Source organism: Pimephales promelas, chromosome 8 (genome assembly GCF_988280905.1).
Source record: "Pimephales promelas chromosome 8, fPimPro1.hap1.1, whole genome shotgun sequence".
NCBI lineage: Eukaryota > Metazoa > Chordata > Actinopteri > Cypriniformes > Leuciscidae > Pimephales > Pimephales promelas.
In genome coordinates this window covers 21,001,997-21,026,030 of record NC_142776.1, presented here as the reverse complement: position 1 = coordinate 21,026,030, position 24,034 = coordinate 21,001,997, and the positions used below count along the sequence as shown (strand labels likewise).

At 37.9% G+C, this 24,034-nt stretch overlaps 3 protein-coding genes across 6 annotated transcripts in view; all 3 read right to left on the bottom strand.

Moving 5' to 3' along the window:
• The window catches only part of crocc2 (ciliary rootlet coiled-coil, rootletin family member 2), a 60,136-nt gene extending 54,799 nt beyond the window's left edge, over window positions 1-5,337 (bottom strand). The window contains exons 1-4 of one of the 3 annotated variants that reach the window (XM_089134143.1): window positions 4,337-5,335; window positions 3,827-3,974; window positions 3,610-3,715; window positions 1,200-1,320 (exon numbers count right to left, since the gene is read on the bottom strand). In XM_089134143.1, coding sequence (XP_088990269.1) covers window positions 1,200-1,320; window positions 3,610-3,715; window positions 3,827-3,974; window positions 4,337-4,378 — 417 coding nt within the window. In that variant the 5' untranslated portion in view covers window positions 4,379-5,335. Of the gene's footprint in view, window positions 1-1,199; window positions 1,321-3,608; window positions 3,716-3,826; window positions 3,975-4,336 lie in introns of all 3 variants that reach the window. The other 2 variants (XM_089134142.1, XM_039691415.2) reach the window with 2 other exon arrangements.
• A 1,079-nt stretch (window positions 5,338-6,416) lies between these two features.
• On the bottom strand, window positions 6,417-12,954 carry klhl30 (kelch-like family member 30). 2 transcript variants are annotated; one of them, XM_039691606.2, is made up of 8 exons: window positions 12,828-12,942; window positions 11,240-12,078; window positions 10,970-11,156; window positions 8,938-9,024; window positions 8,180-8,335; window positions 7,871-8,059; window positions 7,499-7,644; window positions 6,417-7,390 (listed from the first exon to the last, which is right to left on the bottom strand). In XM_039691606.2, exons 2-8 carry the CDS (start codon window positions 12,011-12,013, stop codon window positions 7,145-7,147), a joined length of 1,785 nt encoding a protein of 594 aa, XP_039547540.2. In that variant the 5' UTR covers window positions 12,014-12,078; window positions 12,828-12,942; the 3' UTR covers window positions 6,417-7,144. The 2 variants fall into 2 exon arrangements, with proteins under 2 accessions (XP_039547540.2, XP_039547539.2); XM_039691605.2 differs by having other exon boundaries at window positions 6,418-7,390; window positions 12,824-12,954.
• A 236-nt stretch (window positions 12,955-13,190) lies between these two features.
• Window positions 13,191-24,034, bottom strand: part of espnla (espin like a) — a 34,015-nt gene continuing 23,171 nt past the window's right edge. The window contains exons 6-10 of the mRNA XM_039691608.2: window positions 19,358-19,498; window positions 17,302-17,455; window positions 16,913-17,058; window positions 14,981-15,145; window positions 13,191-14,894 (exon numbers count right to left, since the gene is read on the bottom strand). Of these exons, the coding sequence (XP_039547542.2) occupies window positions 13,413-14,894; window positions 14,981-15,145; window positions 16,913-17,058; window positions 17,302-17,455; window positions 19,358-19,498 (2,088 nt within the window). The 3' untranslated portion in view covers window positions 13,191-13,412. The remainder of the gene's footprint in view (window positions 14,895-14,980; window positions 15,146-16,912; window positions 17,059-17,301; window positions 17,456-19,357; window positions 19,499-24,034) is intronic.

Sequence of the window (24,034 nt, the reverse complement as noted above, 5' to 3'; positions counted from 1 at the left end):
TGCACAGTTGGCATTCATTAAACTTCCCCAGCAAAAAGAGTGCACTGTTATCACAAATGGCAGCTTTGTGTTCTATGAAAAATGAGCTTTTTCTTTCACAGTCCCATGAGAGAAGCCCAATGACCTTTTTATTTTCCCCCAAACAGCAAGGTTGGGGGAGAAAGACAGTGGCCAATGTGATGCTGTAAACGTAAGAAAGTGAAAGAGAACTTTTCTACAAACTTTATGTTTATAAAATTGTTAATATATTTTGAATTTTCATCCATGCCATTTCAAGTCATGCCAAATAATTAAACTGAACTGAAATTAGGTTTGAAGATCTCGATTGCCATACACAATTGACTTCATGAAGTGCACCCAAATTTCTACAATAAAGAAGCTTGAGTTTAAAAAAAAAACAAAACACTGTGTTCATTTCTAATTCTAAAATGTTGACGTCAGAGTGCTGCCACTTTGATCAAGTGTAATGAAATGCAGAATAAACTATGGCTCAGTTTACATCAGTCCTTCATAAACGCTAGGGTTATTATTCGCATTATTCAGAGCCAAAGTCCAGCTTCAAGCAGAAATAAATATGTTTCGTTCCATGTGACACAGTTGATTTTCACATGGCCCTTTACCACCGTTTGTTTATCGAAAACTCCAAACGGGTTTTCCCTCTCGGAAAGAGCACTGCGGCTCTGATGTTTGCTGTGCACATATTCCATTTCAAAGCCATGTGGCTCCCTCTTTCTCTGTCAAAGAGCCTCTGTAACTCCCTCTCTTGATCTCTTCCCTACACACACATCTGTCTATCCACCAACATGTGCAGAAAAAAATGAAGGAAAATAGGAACAGGGTCCAAAGGTGCTCCATCAACCTCTCACGTTATTAGTGATGGTCCCTCCTCTGTTTTCAATCTCTTAAAAACTGCTGGACGGAGGGAAACACTCACTTAAAATCTTTTTTCTGGACCAAGACTGCATTAGTTCAGAGTGTAAGAAACCCCTGCCACCAGGTTACTGATCGACAATCCCCCAGTGTCCATTATGCGAAGCCTAGAGAGAGTTTTAAGGCAATAATCTACACTATACCGACATGGATTGACTTTCACACAAGGAGGCAAATGTGCAGGTCTCAGAAGCTTTGCATCAATCACATGCTTACACAAGATGGAGGCTTATGTTTTTTATTTGGCACTGTGTGTTAGAGATATTCACCATACTGCCAGAGGGCAAGATCACATTCCCATCGATATCAGGCTGCTTTCGGTTTGATTTCTGATGCACCTCTGGGAATGCACTTGGGTGGGGTTGACAAGATTGATTGGGAAAAGGAGAGAAACCATGAATAATGCAAGTTACAGTATGAGATCATAGAACAGTGTTATCCCTTTTTTTCAATGTGGAAGTAAGCTATTTCTTGTGAATTTAGGAGACTTTCAATTCATTAGTCGCCACCCACCTTTATCCTGCGCCCCATAACGCTTTGTGTGAATTACGGTTGTAAATTTTGTTAATCTATACACAAACAGTGAGTCCAAATTGTTTAAAGGTTTGCTCAAAAAATGCAATAATAATAATTTGCAGAAACTAGGTACAATGAGGTGGCATTCACCCCTCAACCACTGAAAACTTAAATGTGTAAAAGTATTAACAAATTACTATCAGCAGTCTTTTAGCAACAATATTATTGACAATATTACTGTATAGTAATACATATATGTCTATATTATATAACATAAGTTTATGTGGAGTTAGTCAAAAACGTTCCTTCATTAACTGGAACACTGATGGATATTTCAAAGTGCTTTTTCTTATTTTGACAGATAAATGTTGTATTAATGGGAAACACTGCAGATAGGGATGATAAGTCGAAAAAGAGAAGAAACCCACATTTTTAAAGGGGTGGTTGATTGCGATTTCACTTTTTTACATTTTAAATAGTGTGTAATGTTGCTGTTGGTGCATGAACAGATTTGCAAAATTGCACTGAAAGTTTAACGTTATAGACATATGCACTAGACGTCACCTTGGGGTTCTAAGCATGCGTCAAAACTGCCCCCATCTTGGAACAGGGGTCTTGTCATAGGAAGTAGCTAGGTGACGCTGCTATCTCTGCCTTTACTTCGAATTAATTGATGGTGGCGGACTTTTGTGCTGTGTATGATGTTCACACGAATGAAATCTGAACTAGGAAGAATGTTTTTAAAAAAATATATATATATATATTTTCCTGGAATCAATGATAAATACATATCTGACCGTGGGAACGAACTAAAAAAACGAGAAAATCGCATTCATGATGATTTATGGTGATTTTATTTGTTAGACCTTTGTCTACATTGACGCTGATGCATTAAATTGGAGGGGCTCCCCTGTTCGAAGATGGTGGCTCTATTGACGTATTCGTTCTAATGAACTGCCGTAGCCAAGGCAACATCTAGTGAATATATCTATGGTTCAAAGAAGCAGAGATATTGTCTTTTAAAAACTGATAAAAAAGATTCTGGCTCAAACTGATATGGCAGTATTGACACCATTATTTACATTTGACAGGAGCACATGCAACTTTTGCCCGTAAAGGTAACGGGCGTGAAGTTTCCGGACAACGTGCACTACCCAGTTTTGCCAATTACAACACTCCCGCCCAAGTAACCAATCTGAGCCCATTGCCTGTTTCTGGGGGAGTGGTTTCATAGTCAACAGGTCGGTCAAATGACAGAGGAGAAAGCGGCTTACAATAAAGGTGAAATTTATGAAAAATAAGGTGAAATTTATGAAAAATGAATACATGTTATATTGCATCCCATAAACACATTCATGCAAAGAAAAAAAGCAGTAAACCACCCCTTTAAGTGCCCTGTGAAAAAAGGGAAAGAGATGCAAGTGAGGATTTTTCTTTTTCATTTTAATACAAAATATAAAGAAAAAAGAAAAAGAAAAGAAAAAGAAAAGGAAGAACAGAACACAGCTAAAGGACTAAAATTTCTATTGTCACAGATATTTTTTTGTGATACCAATGTCACAATACAATACCTAGAGCTACATTATTTTCTTGACTGATCAAAATGGAGCATTATTTGTACCGCATATTTGATTTGAAGTTATTTCTTTCAATTATTTTAAGTGGAAGTTCCTTAAACCGGAAGTGCCGAGTATAATTTAAAAAGTAGGCTCAGTTGGAAAAAGGTGGATAGGTAACTACAATAAAGTAATACACCTGAATACAATAAAGTGCAATAAATGGTAAAAACTTTAACTACAAACCAGTGTGTTAATTATTCCAACAATAAATTAACATAAAAAAACACAAGTCTGCAATATGAAGTAGCATATTTTTGTACAGCTAAAATAACTGGAAGCGGCCTGACACCAGAAGTTAAAATGGCTCTTAAGATAAAAATGAAGTATACTTGTGACATTTCAATAGGGCAATAATTTGTTTATTATCGAAGATGAACATACCAAATATGCCTTCTCCAGCCCATTATACACAGAGACACCATCAGGTGGTGAAGTGTGCTTATTTATGCATTAATGGTTTACTGTATCAGTCAGATTTCCAAAGGAACTGGAAGTCCAGAGACCCAAGGAAATAATGTGTGAGGTTTGTGCATGTGCTCCTACCCGGCTAGTGAGAGCAGCCTGCTTGCTGAGCAGCTGGTCTCTGTCTGTGCACATCTGAGGAGGCAGATCCTTCAGCAGCCGGTTCTCCTCCAGCTCGCTGCTCTCGCCTGATACATCACCAGAGGAAAACATGGGAGGAAATGATAGGATATACATGTTCTAATTATACCAGCAGACCCATCACCAATGTGCTCAGTCATTCAGAGTGTAGAGTATACCTGTGGGCGTATCAGCCAGGTTTCTGGTGATGATCTCACGGATGCGGGCAGGAACTGCCGTGGCGCTGGACTCCTCCTCATCCCCACGGACAGTGTAAGTCTTTTCCTCGGCACTGCTATCTGGGTTAAGCAGTGACTCCTCCAGCTTCTGCATGATTAGTGCATGGAGAGAAGCTCACACACTACTGTACAATCAGGTGACCTCTCACTGCAGATCTCACTCAACTTAATGTCTAATTATTTTATTATTGCAACTAGTTTGTCGTGTCTGGATCTGTTTCAATCTGTTATCACAACAGCACAAGGAAATGAGTCACCTGTCTTCAAGTTTCACAGAAGAACCTGAAACTGACCCACTGATCGACCTTAATTTGTTGAAACATCGCAAGGCTCGTTAATATTAAATCAAGCTCTCTCCTCTTTCATTCACACATGCTGTTTTGAATAGGTGCAATAACCTATTTAAGTTACAGCTGGTGAAGATCAGCTTTCCTGTTGGAAAACACGCACCTGAATCACGGCTTCCAGTCCTTGATCCCCTTCACAACTCATCTGGAAACTGGGAGTGATCCAATGCACTTTAATAACCGAACAGCCACGTTTTTCCAATTGTCCTCAATTCTTGCTGAGACTTCAAGTGCTTTTAAACGCTTAAACGGGGTTTAGCGAGATGCTATGTAACGTTAGGCTAATAAAGTTGTAAATGCATGAAAATATTTCTCTATTGGAAAGAAATGTTGCAGAGTGCTTTGCACTTCAATGTCAATGCTTTAATAACGCGCACAAGCATATTAAACGCAAACTATTTAGTGTTGGTATGAAGCCACAAGTGTAAAAGTAGCAATCACAGCGCAAGCTTGAGGTGGGTGCATAGGGGTGGGTGCCTATGGTTTCCAGGGAAACCGACGCTCTCGAGGGTTGTTATGAGAACTAAAACGCAAGCTTTTCGGCTTCCATAGTTACAAACGCGCTGAACAAAATCAACACTGGTTATTCCAGTCATCATTGTTGCAACTTATTGAAAATTCATTATGTTGACGATGACTTACAAGGGTTTTAAACGACACGATTTTGTAATAAACATTTTTTCTGATTAAAAATGAACACATTTCGAAATAAATTCAGTCAAAAGAAATAATAATAATAATAAGAATTCTTGAATTATAATTGTACAGGAAAAATCATTAACAATGCTTAAACAAACATTTATTGGCCACATAAAGGCAAAGAACAACTAGCTGCTAAATAAGGCTGAAAAAAAAACATACCCAAGCCATTCCACAGTGTGACATTTTTGTTGTAACTCTTCGAAATTAAATTTTAAACTTTAATTTTATTTAAATAAAAATATCACTACACATATTTAACTATTAAAAATGTGCATTGGTCAATCTCAGGCAACTTTATTTAATTGTTTACAAGGTAAGCAGTAAAAACTCATGTGCCCTTAAGCATGTTTAAAAGCATGTCGATTAATTCCTTTGTTTTTCCCACAAAGTGTTTATTTTAAAGAAATTGTTGGTTATATGTTCAAATAACAGATATTTGTGACAAAAAAAAAAAATCATATATATTAAGGCAAGGTGAATTTTAATAATAATAAAAAACACAAGCCATTTTTTTAAGACCAAAGCCTCAAGTTTATATTATATTTTAAATAATTTAATTTATTAAACCATTGTTGAACACTTGGGAATCAACATTGGGTAACATGAGTGTCTATATGAGTGTGCATGAAAGAGACTGTACATGTAGTACTTCACAGCGAAGGAGGTGGAAAGAGACAAAAGGAGAGAGAGAAGAAGAGAAGGAGGGAGAAAGAGGGAAGTTAAGAAAAAAAGGGAGAAAAGAGAGGGTTGCACGTGTATAATTGCACCTTCCCGTGCAGCATGCCATAGGTGTGAGTTTCTGGCACCTGTGTTTATCCATCTTCTTCAAAAACTTTTAAGTCACTTTGTGGTGGACTGGCTTCCTGGAAGTATGCTGATCAAATTGTAAAACTAATGCTAATTTCTGCAATATAAGTATTGCAACCTCATAATTCAGATGAGTATTAGGGCCTATATCAACTATTACAGTATTAAATCAACAAGACAGGGGACTCTACTCCCTCCTGTTACTTTAACTTTTTATTTAAGTAAAAGTACTGAAAGTAACAAGATTGAGTTTTGAAGCAAAACGTTATAAAATACAAGACAAATGGCCATATGCTAATAGCATCAGGACATGTAGCAAAGTGACTTACCAAAAGTTAATATTCTTAAAACAAAGTAATAAAATCCAAGAAATACTGTAGTTTAGGTAACATTGAGATTGACCTTCTCAGTCATAGTTCCAATTTCATAAAATTAAATTGTGAGGACTTAGACTACTTATCGTCTTCCCATTGCCTTCAGAAGATCCAGATGATGCAACGTCCAGTTGAAAATGTGTCTTATGGAATATTCCAAGTTTTTCAGAGGTGGAGATGTGTTAGGGTAACAGGACTGAGTGAAAACCCGGGGACATGACTAAAATTTGTATTTTATCTAAAATATTAGAATTTTTTGTTTCTCAGGAAAAAAATATTAAAGCATAGATTAGATATAAAGTCACACAACAATGCAAAAAAAAAAGATATCTGAAGGATTTTAATCACTGCATTTCACTAAAGTTTAGAGATAGAGAGAGGCGACATTTTTTTTTGTGTGTGTGTTCTATGTAGTTTTTATTAATGTTTTTAATTATACATTTTAAATTTGTAGTTAGCTTAATGTACAGGACATTTTGATTGATAATAAAATGCATTGCAGTTTTATACATATAATGTCCTGGGGACAGAAATGTCACCCTTTCGGTGGAATGGCTCACCCCTTATCAAATACTTATAGCCTAACAATACTCAACATTTAATACACAATTTTACACAAATAAAAGCAATAATTAATATTATCTTTAGAGTAAATCAAATTAGTGACCTCACATTCCCTAATGGCGCATTATTTTTTTTTTTATAGTGTTTGCAATACGTCTCTAAGACATTTCCAATCATATGTTAAATAGACATTCAGAAAACGTCTTTAAGATGTATGATTTAGAATGTATGTAAACTGACTTTTTAAATATGTTTATAAGATGTTTGTATACAGCAAAAGCTTTCCAAATGAATTGCTCTTTAACACGTTTTGGATAAGTACAGTATGTGTGCTCTCTGGGATATGATTGTTATAAACTGACATTGTAATTCCTTTTTTCTAAATGATAGTCGCCAGTGTACGCTGAGAAAAGTGGACATTATGCACCAAAGCTTAAGTCAGGATTTAGGGGACAGGACAGACATTAAGTCTCCTCAGGGAATAATTCAGTCCACTGGGAAGTGTCCAGGAAGATGGAACAACAGCCACTGTAGGACCAGAGCCTGGGAAGAAAGCAGTCCACCTTCCAAGTGTTGGAAGCACGGTTGTATACTTCCACTTCCACACCGTAATCCCCCTCCATTCCCTTCCAGTGACCTCCAGTCACATACAATTGCCTGCCTAGAACCACCAAATCCCCATTCTCATGAAGAGTGTGCAGAAACTGAATCTGGGAAGAAAAATGGCAAACATAGCCTATAAACAGTACAATAAGGGTTCGGCTAATTTTAAATGTGCTTGATTTTCTGTGTAAAAAAAAAGATCACATAAAACTCACCTTTTCCCACATATTACCCTCTGGGTCATACAAATAGACCTTTTTGGTGTTATCTGCTACGAGGTAAATTACTCCATCCATAGAGACAGAGCGGGGAGAAGAGAGATATTTAGGAATAAAAGGAGAGCAGATGATACACCAGCTATCTGTTGAAGAAGAGAAACCTCATTTAGAAAAGTATACTCTGACTACATATTATTGAACTGTGCTTCAATATTGGCAGGGCTCCATGAGTGAACACTCTTGTAAAGTGTCTCATAAAATTGTTCTGGATTGCTAGTTCCAAACCACTAGAGGCTCTAATATGACAGATGTGGTTTGTTTTTACTGATACTTGTGACATAATGCACGTTGACAAGTGTTGTTTCTTACCTATGACAGGGTTGTAGCACTGCATAGTCAGGGCATTATATTTAACAGCACAAGAACCAATGAGGTACAGCTTTCCTTCACATGATGTGGCGGTAAAGTTAGTCACATACTTCAGCGCTGGGCGTGTGGGAGTCCAGCAGTTACTGAATGGGTCATAATGTTCAACTTCGACAAAATCCATTGTAGTTCCTGTCAGTGAAACAAAAATGCAATGTCTTATTATTGCATAAAAATGTCCAGTTCCGCAGGGAAATCTACACAAACAACTTTGTCTGAAGCATCCATTTGGAAACTGATTTGTTTTCTTACCACCAATTACATAAATCTCTCCATTGAGAGTTGCTGAAGAGTGGTTAGTCCTGGGCCGCAACATTGGGGCGACTGTGACCCACTTCCCCTCACGAGTGATGAACTTCCAGGTCTCTGTGGTGGACCACGTGTTGGACTGAGACCCTCTTGATCCTCCTGGGAGTTATATAAAAAAAAACCTTGTAAATTGGTATTTTTTCCATTCCATTTCAGATGAAGGCTTAGCTGATTTATTTGAATAAATCCTCAGCTCAACAGGAAGGTTCAACTGTCCCCATTGGTGACCAGGGCGCATTAGGCAATAATGCCCCAAGTATCCTAGGTCATCCCAAAGTTAATGTTCTGCTTCTTTGCATTTCTAGTCCACACATTTCTAAAGTGATTTCAGGTCTTATGTGAGTCTTAGCAGGATTGTCTAAAAGACATGGGACTGTTTTATCTCAGCATCTCCAAATCCTCATTGGAGATGATGTTCCATTCATGTGTGTAATAACTATAAATCTTACTGATCCTTTCCCAAAGGGCACAGGCTCTATAAATACCATGGAAATCTTTGGATTGTTTTCTCTTGGTAAAAATAGAAGTTGTGTCCTGCTGTTTTTTATTTGTATCATTTCATTCTCTTTTCTTCTGTCTCTCTTTCCTTGTTACAGTATTATGATTTGAGGCATACAGACCAAACCAACCAATCAGCAAATTATCCACACTGCTATGTAAAGAAAACATTTTTGTCTAAGTTGATATGGGTTACAGCTCACCTGTGACATACACATTGCTGTTTAAGGAGACAACAGAATAACCCCATTTATTGTAGTTGGGGAAATCGGGTAACTGAAACCACTGCCCTATGGGAAAAAAAGAATAAATATACCATAAAAATCTTCTTAAAAATGCACACATACAATATATAGCGTATGGTAGAGTAAATGAGATCTCATCACATAGCAACCAGCTAGAACATGGTTGTTAACTACCAATTAAAAGTTTGGATACACGTGCTATTTTTTTGTTACTGTTTTTAACATTTTGTAATAATTAAAGTAAAGGTCATGAAAGGATATTGAATAATAAATATTGTTTTTAACCAGCATCATACGTACCCTTTTAAAAATTACAATTTTACATGTTACTTCTTTATTTGTCAGCATAGGGCTTTTGTGGAAACTACAGACCCTATACAGGTGAAACTCGATAAATTAAAATACCATGCAACAGTTCATGTACTGTATTTCAGTAATTCAAATTAAAAGGTTAAACTAATATATTTAGTATATTTAACTATATACATGCATTATTGTGCTTTTCAGAGGGCCGACATTTATGCATTTAAAATCCTTTTTGTTTTATTGATTTCATGTAATATTTGAATTTTCTGATATTTTTAATTTGGTGTTTCCATAAACTGTGAGCCTCATCAAAATGATAACTTTTGCATGATATTCTATGATATTCTTCTTGAACCATTTTTGAATTACACTCACGATAACCAATGAGTGTTTTGCTGTCCATTGTTTAGACCTTCATTTTTAGTGCAAGTTATGTTTTTTTTTTTTGGCCTATTTTAACTGTAAAGAAAACCTGCTTAATAATTATGCACACCAGTGGCGTAGCCACGAGGGGGCCTGGGTGGGCCTAGGCCCCCTCATTTACATGTCCGGTCCCCTCAGATTTCTGATTGCTTAAAAAAAAAAAAAAAGTTGTTTTATTAGGATTGATAGATTGACCAATCAAAATGCTGCGCGGTAAAATGCAGCTTATTTTCAAACTTGATTTGTTTATATAACGAGTTGCGCGTAACGTACGCTGTCATCTTCATCTTTGCGTGAGAGTTAATATGCCGTGACAATGGCAGGCGCTCAAACTCAAAGTACAATATTACACTTTTTTAAAAAAGCACGGAAAGATCAACTTGATATACAGTATATATAAATAATGTTGCCCCCTCATTTAAAGACGGGACCCCCCAAAAATAAAATTCTGGCTACGCCCCTGATGCACACCTGAACATAAGGCGTTTTTCACTTCCAGTCTTCCTTAATGGGCTATATTCACACATAAGTTCCGCATTTGACGCAAGGATGCTCATCCATTTCCGGTTGTGGAGATTTAAGCGGAGGAAAACCGAGGAAAACGGGATTATGGCAGAGTCTTCAAAATTTACTGTCCTCCCGTCTTTGAAACAAAACGTACATACTTTTAGATGTCATTTTGTATATAGTTATGTTTATTTAATATAATTTTAAAAAGAAGCATAAACACAACGAGGGGTGTCTGTTTTATCTGTTTTTGTGACTAACGTTTCTTTATTATAACCATGGAGTATAAAATTCTATATAAATTCTCGGTATTGCATTGGACTCTACGATCGGCGGAAGTTATCGAGCATCCATACACCTTCACCGGAAATACCGCCGTGCATAGAGCTCATTAAATATCACTTAAAAATGATTAAATACGAGATTAATAGTAATTATTAAGATTGATGTAGTTTGGAATTGGTCAAATGTGCGTGGAAAAAAAATATGATCATAATTTCAACTTGCATAATAATTATGCATGCACTGTGTACATTAAAATCCTGCTCACATTATGGGTGTTGTGTAGTTTTCCAACATTTTTGACAAAAGGGAATACCACATTTTCTTTTTCTACTATACAGCTAAAGTTTATTAAAGGAGGATCTTGTGAATTACCCCTTTAAGTGTATTCAGATTTGACTGGTAGTATGCACATCAGATCTTAAGCATTCCATATTACGCCAATTCTCCCTAATGGAGTTGATTCTCTTACCAAGCTTTGGGTTGTAGAAACAACAATTTCTGGGGTGCAACCTTCTCTCTGTGTCTTCATCTTCATCCTCGTCTTCATCGTCTGAGTCATCCAGCGAGGGCCCACCCATGACAAATAAAACCTCTTGCAGGTTGAGGGCATTCTGAGTGACTCTTTGCTCTGACACACCTCCTGTCATTTCTCGTTTCTGAAGAATGAAACAACACAGAATGTATCTTGTAGAATGAAACATCATATTTAAGACACCTCAATAAAACAGATTTGTCTGACCTCTTTACATATTCCCTCCACCAACTCTTTGGATTCTAGTGAGTTCTGCACCAATGGCTCTTTGAGCAAGTTGTCAGTGAGGTAGGATTCTGGAAGAAGGGAAAGCTTAGTCAAGCTCAACAATTCTCGCAGGTGGCACATCCGATTTTCTCTACAATGCCTGACCCAGGCCAAAACCGCTTCGGTACAGGACCGGTCATCTCTTAAGTGCAGATCTTCATCCTTCAGGCAGGCCACCAGCCTGTCTTTCTCCAGCAGCAAAAACTCCTCATGTTGTTGCACTGCCTCAAAGTTCTCAAGGAGGAAGCCCCATGCTTTAGCAACAACTTCAGGGCATCCATGGATCTCTCCAAACTCAAGGATTCCCAAGCAGTTTGTGGCATCTATCTGGTGCTGCAAATATCGGCTGCACACAGTACGGACAGTGTGGAACTGGAGCTGGCTGGACGTGCACATGAGACCCTCCACATTGTTTTTGTTGATGGTGAGTTTCCCTGTATAAGCAAAGTCCAACAGTGTTGACAATACATTTGGATCTACGTCATGAAGTTCGACACGAGCAGCAATGCTCTCCACGAAATCACCTGAGAACATGGAATGGAAGTAATGGCTGCAGAGTGCAAGGATTCCACGGTGACAGGGGAAATCCCGTCCACCAGCGCTCAGGGTGACATCCACAAGTTTGGGTTGAGAGCAGAGGGAGCGCAGGCCCTCTAAGATGCTCTGCGGGTGGGAAGAGAGGCAGAAGTCTAGGTCGTCTACATTACGCACCATGACGACACTCTGACCTATGGCCTTAATGAATTCAGGGCCAACCAACAGATGTTTTCAGTGTTTACCTACATCGGACAAGACAAATGGGTATAATCAGTCACATGGAATCTGATTGCGACATTCATGATCAGAGCAGTGTGGAGCCTCCAGTGACCCGAGGACACATTTTCAGTCTTCCTGCTTGGTAACAGAACATTTCAGAAACACATTGGAAGAGAATGAAGTCATGTTAGAACATCAATATAAGTCAAATTATCAGATGATTTTCAGCAAAGTTCTTGCCAAAGACAATATATTTGAAAGGCACACTGGGAGAGTATAATTGTGAGAATTAAACTTACAACCATTCAAGATGAATTTCGTTGCCTGTTTGCACACATAACACACTACAAAATATATATCACTGGCAAATCAACAGAGGATGTTAAACAATAAAAAATGGCCATTCTTGTGAATTTCCAATATGATTGTTGTTTATGATTCTGAAGAACTGTACAAATCTAATGAAGTAACAGCTTACTCTGTGGCTTTTTGCACAAACCGTCTATGACGTTGCTTTAATCAGAACAACAAAATAACTCAAAGTATATTGAAAAGTATACACTTTCCCCTTAATATTCAAAATTATTTTCTTTAATTGAAACACAAATATATCTGTTATCATTTTCTCAAACAACATACACTTCAAATATTGTTTCGGTCCATTTACTTAAAACACAAAGTTTGTTGTCCAAGGAACAACTGACAGTACTTGTTTTTGTTGAGTTTAATCTCTTCTTTTTAAGACAAAAAATACTGAATTAAACTTACCTGCCTGTGAATGAAAGTAGAAACCATACATTATTCATAGTACTTTTTTAAAAGGGAGTCTATTTTGTTGCTGCTGTCTGAAATGGGGGACACGTCGTCTTCTGCAGAGTCACTGGGAGCATGCTTGTCTTTCACACTGCTATTTTTAGGCCAGTCAAAATAGTAGAGTTAAGTTCACAGCTGCTCTTAAAGAGATACACACAACCCCTCTGCACAAGAGTAAACAGTCAGCTGATCATTTATTTAATAATTAGAGTAAGCAGCCTCCAATATTGGTGCAAAATAAAGCACACCAGTCAGCTGTAAGTCTCTAAATGTCAGATTTTAAGGTGTAAAAAAACTCAACTGAAATCATTTAAATATTTCTTTTAAAATCACAAAATTCTGAGAAAAAATCAGAACAGAATAGCAAACACTTACGCTTATGGCAGTCTTCCAGCAAATGGCAATAACATGCCTTTACCGTCACAACTATATACATATTGGTACCAATTCTAACTCAAATCAAAAAAAAAAATATATAATAATAATAGTTAAAGATTATATAAGATATCCATGTACATTCCACCCTCCCCCAAACGGCTTATTGTCATTCCTCAAAATCAAATATCTCAGCCTCTTTTTCTTTCCAGAAAGCAAAACTACGGTCAATATATTTGCAAATTTCATCATTAGTCAGACAACTAATATCTGCATTATTTTTCAGGACATCACCCTCATCCGGGGTGGGCGTCTGTACAATGACTTTAGGCACAGGTCTCTTGTCTACCGTTGTCTGCTCTAAGTGGTCAAGCTCTGGTTGGCCTGATCCATCACCAAAGAACTTCACCTTAATGTCCTCAAATCCATCCTTCCATTCCCGGTTTCCAGCTTCAATGTCCTGAATTACAGCCTTATGAAAATCCCGGACAGTTTCCCAGGTAAAACGCCCCACATGGTCGAACACTTCAAAGCACAACAGGTGTCTCATTTTCCTCTCATCTGATGGCAAATCCAATTCCAGTATGTGAAAGTAGCCGAGCATGAAGAGGTCGAGTGTCAGCGTGTCGTAGTCAACGGGAGATCCATCCACACGGGGGAGGAACTGCTCAGGTGAGTAAATTGCCTGCTGCCGGTTAAGTCTTCGGATCTGCCGCGACGGTACAAATGAGATCATGCTTCTCCAGTTCCCAATCATCTTATTGATGCCACTTCTCTGCTTGAAAAAGTGCCCCAGTTTGCCATTCTCCATGGTCCTCTTCTGAGAGATATCCAAGCTAGCTTTACGTTCACACTTTGGTTTCATAGATATCTCCAGCGAATCAACGCTTTGCTTCCTCTGAGCATTTCTCACGGTTACAGTATAAGCTGACTTCTTCCAGTGACCCAGGAACAATACCACAATACGTTCCTTTCGCAGGGTTGTACTTTCCATGGCATCGCTGATTACATAGTCGATCTCTAAATCATCACTCTGGTCAATCTCTGGTCTTTGTTCCTGTTTTTGAGAGACCTCATCCAAACCACTCTTCACTAGCTCTTTCTCTTGTTCACCCAATGATTCTGTTCTCCCTGAATCCTCCAATGAGGATTCATTCTGATTCTCAAAGTTGGACTTCAGGTTCCTCACAGACACCCCAAACTGGTGAATCTCGTTTTCTATCTTCTCCCTCCTGCCTCTGGTGGAGGCTTGCCTCTCTGAAGCCTGAGAGAAGACACTCACAAGCTCTGTGTTTGGCATTTTGCAATAGGGCTGGTCTGTTAGGTTGGTCATAAGCAGTGACATACTCTTCACAATTCCCGAAATACGGTTGCACCAAACGGGTAAGGGAGTCGGTGTAGAGTTTTTGTACTGGGTGTTGACTGTGATGTTGACTATCGGTGCAGGGAGAATGTTTCGAAGTTCTTCGGCCAGATGAGCAAGCTCCATTTCATAGCCCTCGCAGTTCTTATGCATCGAGACACTCTTAATTTGCTTCTCTAGATAAATGAGGTCCTCTTCTGTTAGAAGTTCTCCAAATGGACCCAGGATGGCATTGTGAGCTTGGGAGAACCTCCAACTATCCATCTTTGAATATCTACTACCATTCTCCTGTTTAATAAGATACAATACATCCAGTCAAAATCCAACCTGGAGAAAGTTGCAGTCACAAATTTAATGCACTATTTGTATCTCACCTTCATCCTCTGGGTTTCCTGGTCAAATAATCTGGCCTGTAGCTGTCGTACCATAACCTGTCTCTTCCATTCTGCTATGGGTCTGCCCTTCTCATCGTGCATGGGTACCAGGTAATCAATATCAGACAAATTAGCCTCCTCCGTCGGTAACACAACCATTTTATTCTAAAAAAGAAAAGGCAAGACAATAATGTATTGGCAAGTACTGGTGCCCTTAAGCTGTCAAGTACATAAAAAACAAAAACAACACTATCATGCTTGGCTAATATGAAACGATGAATTTAATAAACTTGGTTCTTTTTCGTATGCGGTTTTCCTCTACATATATGAAAAAGTGATTCAGTACATTTCATAAAAGTTCAAGTCAATAAATAAACTGGTCAACCGTCACTGACAACTGTATTTACCAAGACAACCCTCTTATGGCGCTTTTCCACTACACAGTACCAGCTCGACTCGACTCGGCTCGGCTCGGCTCGCCTCGCCTTTGTTAGGTTTTCCACTGTGTAAAAGTTGTACCTGTAGCTGCATTCAGGTACTTTTTTTTGTACCACCTCCGGCGAGGTTCTAAACGAGCTAAGGCGAGCTAAGGCGATACTAAATTGTCACGTGAAAACAATGCCGACTGCTGATTGGTCAGACAGAATCGTCACCATTCACTGCGTCATCATTACACGCGCCAGATGGAGTATCCAGAATAACCCCGCCATGTTTAAATAGTTTGGCCAGAGATAGTTAATAAACTCCTATAATTAACGCAACTCGCAAGAATACGCCGTGGTCAAACAAGGAGGTGCAGACTTTCCTTTGTTTGGTTGCCGAAGAGAGGATCAAGCAAGAGGTTGATGGGGTAACGAGGAATGAAAGGCGTCGCTATGACGACCGGGTACTTTTTGTGTCAGTACTGTCTGCAATGGAAAACGGAGCGAAAAGCGAGCTGAGTCGAGCCGAGCCAAAGCAAGCCGAGGCGAGTAAAGCTGGTACTGGTAATGGAAAAGCGCCGTTTGTGTTCTGTTCACAATGAACACTTAGAGGGCTTTAGCATCAATATAAAATGCTGACTTTGGGACTTCCATGATGTCCTAATGAAGGAATCCAAACGAATCTCAAGTTCATGTGGCCAATCTTGCTTAGAGTATATAGTGCAGCATTTGAGCGGGATTCAAACCGGGTTGTCCGGCGTGGGAGCAGGCAAGCTATCAAGGACGCTAAATACCACAGCCGCTAGCATCCGTCAGTAGCGCCATTTGAAGCCAGGGGAGTAAGGTTTACAATACTAGCCTACGTGCATTGCATAAGCACTCTTCAATTTCATTTATATCACACCTTTAAGCTAAACTTTTAAAAACTCAATCTTCGGGGGTCACGGAATCCCCAAAAAACTAATATTTAAAAGATTCAGAGATGAATCACTGTCTGGCCATCTGAAATTTCCATATGGAGATAAGGGTTAGGATCGTGATTTTTTTGGGAGTACTACAGCACACTGTCAGTGTGTATTAGCATTGGTTGTGGTTTGCTTTTTTGGATCTCGAGGAGCCTTTGGATCTGGAAACGTGACATCATGTGACTTCAGAGTTATGGATAGGATAGGTCATGTAACTCTATTTAGAATTCAAAGGACTGACAACAGTATTATGCTAGTGTAAACACAGCTTTAAGACCAATTTACACTGCACAGACAGACGGCAACAGACATTTTGTTGGGTTTTGTCAGATCAGTGTGTCACCCCTGTCAGAGTCTGTTAGCGTTTGTCGGAGCTTGTTTTTGCCGACTGAACATGCTGATCAGCGTTTTTCTGTCTTGCATCATCTGAGAAGTGAGAAGTGCTCTAATCTGGTGACTGTCACCATTGGTCTGCGTCTGTCTTTGCAGTGTAGTTAGCCTTTAGACTTAGTTATTATGATAAACTGTATGGTAAATTTACTAACTGAAAATGTCAAATCTGTAGTCAATACAGATTTTTTAAAGCTGGCGATAGATTTCACATCTCCCAGTTTCATTTCTCCCATTAGCAGTTTCCCTTTCTCTGGTACTGGCTTACTTGCAGGCGTAGTGGAGCTAAGGTTCTTCACCACTGCAATGACAATCAGAACAAGAACACCATTTGTTACTCTCATCTGTTTCCAGTTATGTTCTGATCATATTCACATAGGCTGATTACCATTACTCATTGAACTGGAATTAAGTCATCAAGTGATGTTAAGGAAGGATGAGTCAATGGTGACAGCAGTGTCCACAAAATTCTCTCAGGATTACAGAACATAAACTTGCCGAGCAGCACTAGGGGTATTAAACAGCCCCCTTAGGGCTTTCTCACCGGTAGTAGCCATGTGGACGTTGTGTAAAGCGTTCCCATGTGGGATAGAAGATGGAGGTGATCTGATCGGGGAGGTAGTGGTGGAAGGGGGTGGAGGAGGTGAAAGAGGTGGAGCGGGGTAACGGGCTTGAGGAGAATCTTCTGTCTCAGGGTGCTGGTGGGGTAAAAATTAAATGGAAAGACACTCAATTGAATGTCAACACTTACTACAGTCAGAAACTAATGCTTTAAAACACACTTTTTTGATATAATTCAAAATAACATGGAAATAATTGCCCTGTTATAAAGTCTAGTGAGCAGCTCATTGAGGGAGTTTAAGTTGCATTCTAAAGCCCAAAGTATCCATCAATACATTCAGTACCAAAATGTATCAAAAACAAGTTTTTGATTTTATTAAAGTTACAATATTTCTGTGCACCGTACAGTTTAAAGGGGGGTTAACTGCTTTTTTTCTTTGCATGATTGTGTTTATGGGGTGCAATATAACATGTATTCGTGGTTTTTCTTTTTTTAAAAGTCTTATTTTTTATAAACTTCACCTTTATTGTCAGCCGCGCTCTCCTCTGTCCTCGAACGAGCGGTTGACTTACTCTTACTGATTCTATGAACCCACTCCCTCAGAAACACGCAGGCCCGGTGTGTTGTTATTGGCTAAACTGTCGCTCACGTTGTCCGGAAGGTTAACGCCCATTACCTTTACGAGCGAAACATGAATCTCATGAGCTCCGGTCCAGATGTAAATATGTGTCGAACTGCAGTATCAATTTGAGGCATAATCAGACCGAGGAAGCGGCGATGAAGAGAGTACACAGAACCTCACCACACACGGCTCTTACTAAACGTTTCTGAATGATAGTTTGCTAAATTTTTAACTTTATACACGTTTGTTTTACACAATAGCATCTGACTGACAACAATAGCAACTGACTGGCTACTATGTTATACTCAAACAGAGCTGGCAAGTTTACGTTCTTGATCAAATCGAAAATAACGTCATAAAACACATGAAAAATACATTTAAACAACATTAGTCCCTATACAAAATTCAGGTCCATAATGTTTGTACGCGTTTGTCGTAGACACAAAATAGCATAACTAGTAGCCAAGTGGCTACAAAGCCAGCGCTGGCATTTGAAAAAACTAAAACACAAGGCTACGTCTGGAATTATACATGCAAATACATTTAATATGATGAAGTCTTAGCCTACTTACAGGTTGTGGCCCAACAACTGCTGCCTCTTGTTTTAAAGTTGGAACTGCTTCATGTTTTAGTAACAGTTTCTTGTTGAATCCAGGATTGAATTTGTGGAGATTCTGGAAGCTGTCTTCCGTAAAATGCGCAGCACAGAGAGCTAAATTACGATCGTCATTTTCAGGAACATAATCAAACATAAATTGTATCCATTGTTGACGAAGTACATGTACGTCCGTGGGGAAGCCCGAACACAGAGGACCTGACACAGACAGCTAGATGAACACAACACACTCGACGTGCTGCAGAAATATGCGCATGCCCTTTCCTGCATATTCCGGAGGGAGGGTTGATGCAAATGTATGGGTTAGTGACGTACCATAACCCATCTGTAGTCCCAATCGAGTCGTTTTTGTAGGCAATATACTTCCTGTTTTTTAAAAGACGATATCTCTGCTTACACTGAACTTTCAGCACTGCAACTTTGCAGATACTGTTCATGCACCAACAGCAACATTACACACTATTTAAAATGAAAAAAGTGAAATCGCAGTCAACCCCCCCCCTACTTATTACAGTATTGTGCAGTTAGCTTAGCAACATGCTACTGTATGTTAAACTGTATTGAAATCTATTGACAGATATGTTTTTCCTTTTTGTGTGGCGCATGGAGCTGTTTCAAAGTATAGCATTTGAAATGAGTAATTTAAGAGCTGTTATGCAGTTAAAACGCTGCCTTGGAAGGCAGCTACCTATATTATATAGGAAATAAGCAGAGAAACAGCTCACTGAATTTTAGAACAGAACTAATGGCATGCTTTATCATTCGTATCATGTTATTTTTCAAAAACGTCCAAGACTCACCTTAAGACTGTCCATGTTTTTGTGTGGACTAGTAATCTGTCTGTAATAATCAGAGCTAAGTTGCCGGGACACAGCTGGTTTCTCTCTAAGCTCTTCCTCTATAGGACAGCTCTCTTCCAGGGGCTGTGCAGTTGAACAGAGCTGTAACACATTACGATACTTTTATCATCATACAATATTTACTGATTCAGGTAGTGTGCCATCAAAGCAAATTATTTCACGTAGACCTGTAAGGGAAATGGAATAAAAGCCCAATTATTGCCATTCGATACATCGCACAGCAGAATATCCCAATCATACACATGAGAAACAGCTATTTGTGGTCTGTCTTTTGTGCAGTGTTGTGGTCCGCGTAGCGATATGTGAGCATTACAGTAAGAGGGGCCCTAGCTAGGGGGCAAAATAGTTGTACCTGAGCCCAACATCTAGATCCCACTTTACCAGAGGGAAAATGCAGAGTATATGGAAACATTTAGATCACCGCTGATGAAACTGTAATATCCTAATGGACTCCATGCAGAATGCATATCAAATGTGGCTCTCAAAGGGCTCTCTGTAAAACACACACACGCACAGAGCATCAAAGGGAACACTGATATGCCGCAGCATGCTATTTTGCTTTGTCTCTGCAAGGTGGTCCTCCCAATTTCCTCTTGCACGGCACTTTGATGTCCAAACAGCACGAAATGTGCTGTGACATGGCTTGGGCAAAGGCAGGAATACATTTCCCAGAAGTTGTGCAATTCATAAATAGATAAACTTTGGGAGGGGTAAAGTGGGTATATGGGGCAAAACTACATTAGCGAAGTGGAATCTCTTTCCTTCGTGACCTTTGAGCAGCAGTTCAGTTCCTCGCTCATGATCAGGATGCATCTGTCTCTGCGTGAAGGTTTAATCAAAGCCAGTGGACACCATGGCACATTTGGTTTCCATCAGCTGGCTTAGGCAGTGGATGCTGTAAAAACACGGTCCCCGCATCCTCTTCTCTGCCTTATAGGCCACATGAGCGCCGATGAAGTGAGAGAGACTACAGCAAAAGTACCAAATCCATAAATCCCATATGGTAGTCATATGGTGGAAATCCAGTGTAAAACAATTTGAAGACTTTCTTTTTCACTGGTTGCTTTGGACAGTTACTCAGGGGGAATACTCAAAGATAAGAGCTGAAACAAATGGGAACCATGAAGTATTTCTCAATGTTCTCTTCTAATACATGAAATTAAATTATGGTGGGAATGAAAGAAAAGAACCAGAAATGGTAAAACCATGTAGGCCTAAATAGTTTGTGTAAAAAGGATTGGTAAGGTTAAACCCTCTGCTTGCTAAAGGAATTCAAGACCACACACTTGTGTTGACACAATACATTCTATGTTAAATCACATTTACACCTTCAGTTAAAACATCTGATGAACATGTTTGACAGATCTTGAATTTATAGGACTGAGTGAAAACCGTCCAAAGTGTCTACAGCGGTAAAATCCTCTGTGCTGTAAAGTTCATGATAAAATGGAGAAAGGATGATGAATGAACTGAAGATGGCATACTGTTTTACATAGAATTGTGTTACAGGTAACCAAGCAATATCAGGTAAACTGTTAAACTGATATGAAGAAAAGCTAACATTCAATCAAGCATACTGTAAATACAGCGTATACAATGTATTTGTATATTGGTTGCAGATTGATATTAGAGAGGTTTATTGTTTTAATTATATTATATTACGTCCCCTTGGAATTATAAGGTTCTATCTGCGTTCTGAACAGTTTTGAGATATTGAGCTTCAAAGTTTTTTGCATTCCATATAGGAAAATGTGTATGGGAACAAGTTTCTTTCAAACATAAAAATAACAGGGACCCTAAATGTACAAAACACATCACATAATGTAAATAAATTGTCACAGAATAAGAATATGTGAATAACTAAATTGACAAAAATATAAGATAGAGCCTTATAATTCCAAGGGGACGCTGGTTGATAATTTAATTTGAATTGTGGATGCACATTTGCCTTTTTTTATATTTAGGTTATATTTGCTATCATTTAATGTTAACTTAAGAGTTTATCTTTAAAATCACTAATAATTTAAATGATACTTTTAAATGAAATCTTGGGCAAATCTCAAAATGAATATACATTTTACAACATGTACATTAAATTGTTGTGACGCTTTAATTCTTAAATGTTTAATTTTTCAATATATGAAGAGTTCAGATGATCTTCTTTAATGATAATTTTTAGCAAACTTGTATATTTAAGTTCAGAAATTTCACTTAAATAACAATTAATAGGTAATTATCATTGCCATTTAAGTGAAATTACTGAACTTAAATATACAAGTTTCATAAAAATCATCATTAAAAAAGAAAATTTCAAATGGCATTTAGAGGCTTTTGCATCTGAACTCTTCATATTTAGACAAAGTAGTCGGCACATTTATTAGCCAGGAAAGTATCAGCCAGAATTGTAATATAGTTTCCCTAAGAATTGCCATAACTAGTGAATAATAACCATCCACAGATTCTTCAACCAACGAAATAAAAAAAAATTAAAATTGTTCAGTGATAAATAACATAAATTAAAGACAGACTACAACATGTAAAAATCTTCATCAGTCATGCTGTGAATTTTTTTAACAGAATTATGAGCATATTTAGATCATATCAAGTGAAAACAATTAAAAGGAATATCTGTTTTGAAGCAAAAAGCTATTTCATCATTACAAACGTTTAGAGACAAACCAAGTGTAAAAGTAAATACAGCAATTCATGCGATGATACATCTGGAATTAACAAATAATTACGCAATGTACAAGAACCAGATAGCAACCTTGCATTATCTCCATAAACAAACAACATGCACGAAAAGCACAAGAGTTACTTACAAAGTACGGTCCTCTTAATTGTGGTTAATATCCTAGCAGGCAGCACCTGATCACTCAGTGTCACTAGACAGTGACACACGGTGTGAACACCAAACCCAGAGATGTCTTGACTCAATCAACACCATCCTAACAACTGGCCATGGCCCAACAGACAATAAACAATAAACTCTGATGGGAGAATGCACTTAATAATTTACACAGTGGATTGGGTAGCCGGCAATGTCACTAATGAACAAACCAATAGGAACATGCGAACAAGCGAGTGGTGTGATAGGAAGCAGGAGACTGTCAAATCAGAAGAAACGGATAGAGACACTTTATCTCTTTCTTTCAGATGTTGTTGTTGTTGTAGTTGTTTTTTTGGTCTCTGACAACATTAAACTGGGGACGTGACCTAACACACATCAACACTAATCAATGAAAAAGGTGTTGCATGACAGGGCTTTGTTTGAGTAGAACCTTTCCATGATTTGCTTAATAATGCATGCCCTGGAAAAATAGGTGACAATGCACTCAGATCACTTGACTCCAGCATCATAACAATCAGCATGCAGACATACAGGTGCAAAACCTATTATTGTATTACAAAATAAATAAAGTTTGTGAATTAAAATGCATCATTCGTTATTATAGAATTAAGTGTGTAAAATAACTAATGACAGGGTGATACAATGGCCCTGATATTATAATGAAATAAAAAAGGCTTAATTTTAGATGAATGGATTGCTTGCAAAGCAAACCTTTAGAAGCTTGTTATAATATATACATATATATATATATATATATATATATATATATATATATATATATATATATGAAATTAAATGAAATTAGATATTTTGACAAACCTGCTTCAATGTTTTTAATATAAAAAAGTGCATCAAAATCAAAGTGAAACATAGTGTGACCAACAAGGTCATGCAGTCCAACCAACACGAGAAACATGCAAAAAAAATTAAATAAATAAATAAATAAATAAATAAAAAATAAAAAGGAAATGATATTGTGCAGACTGTATAATAACTGTGTCAAGGCCATTCGGTCAGATAATATGAGTCTTTGAGTTGTAATTTTGATAGAGATGTAGGAATGAATAATTCATCATATTATAAAAACATTTTACTTTGAAAAAACATAAAAAATGACACCAACATAAAAATACAAAGAGTACATTTCTAAGCATTTGGAACATGTTTTTTTTTTTTTTTTTTACCAGATTAAAAAAAAAAAAAACATTTTTTTCTTTAACTTATCATAGACACTCTTATAGGTCATTGACCCATGTGCTTTTTAGAAATGTCAATGATGAAAAATAGAATAGAAGGAACCCTCTAGTAAAAATACAATAACTATTCAGAGTAAAATACTATAGAAATAAATCATGTCTCAGATTCAGATTTTGTTGTAGACATCAAAGGCCAATTCAAATCTATGCTATTTTGCAGCAAATTAATTTTTCAGTTAGTAGAAGCAAGTAAAAATAGGACATGCCCTACATCTGAATATGCATACTTTGCAATTATACAGTATGCAAAAAAAACAACAACAACAGAAAGTCAATTAAAGAGAATATCCAAATTCTCAGTATTCATGATTCAGTAGGTGGATAATAACCAGATGCTGAAAGGCCACCAGATTCAAAGTCCATGAACTTGAACTGTAAGTACTATAAGTGACAAGAAAGTTAGTATGTCATAGGTCAAGGAACACAGGTCACAAAGAACAATGTCAAGATGGGGGATGTAAAATTGTCCTAGAATGAGTTCATAACGTACACATTCATTAATGGCCGAGA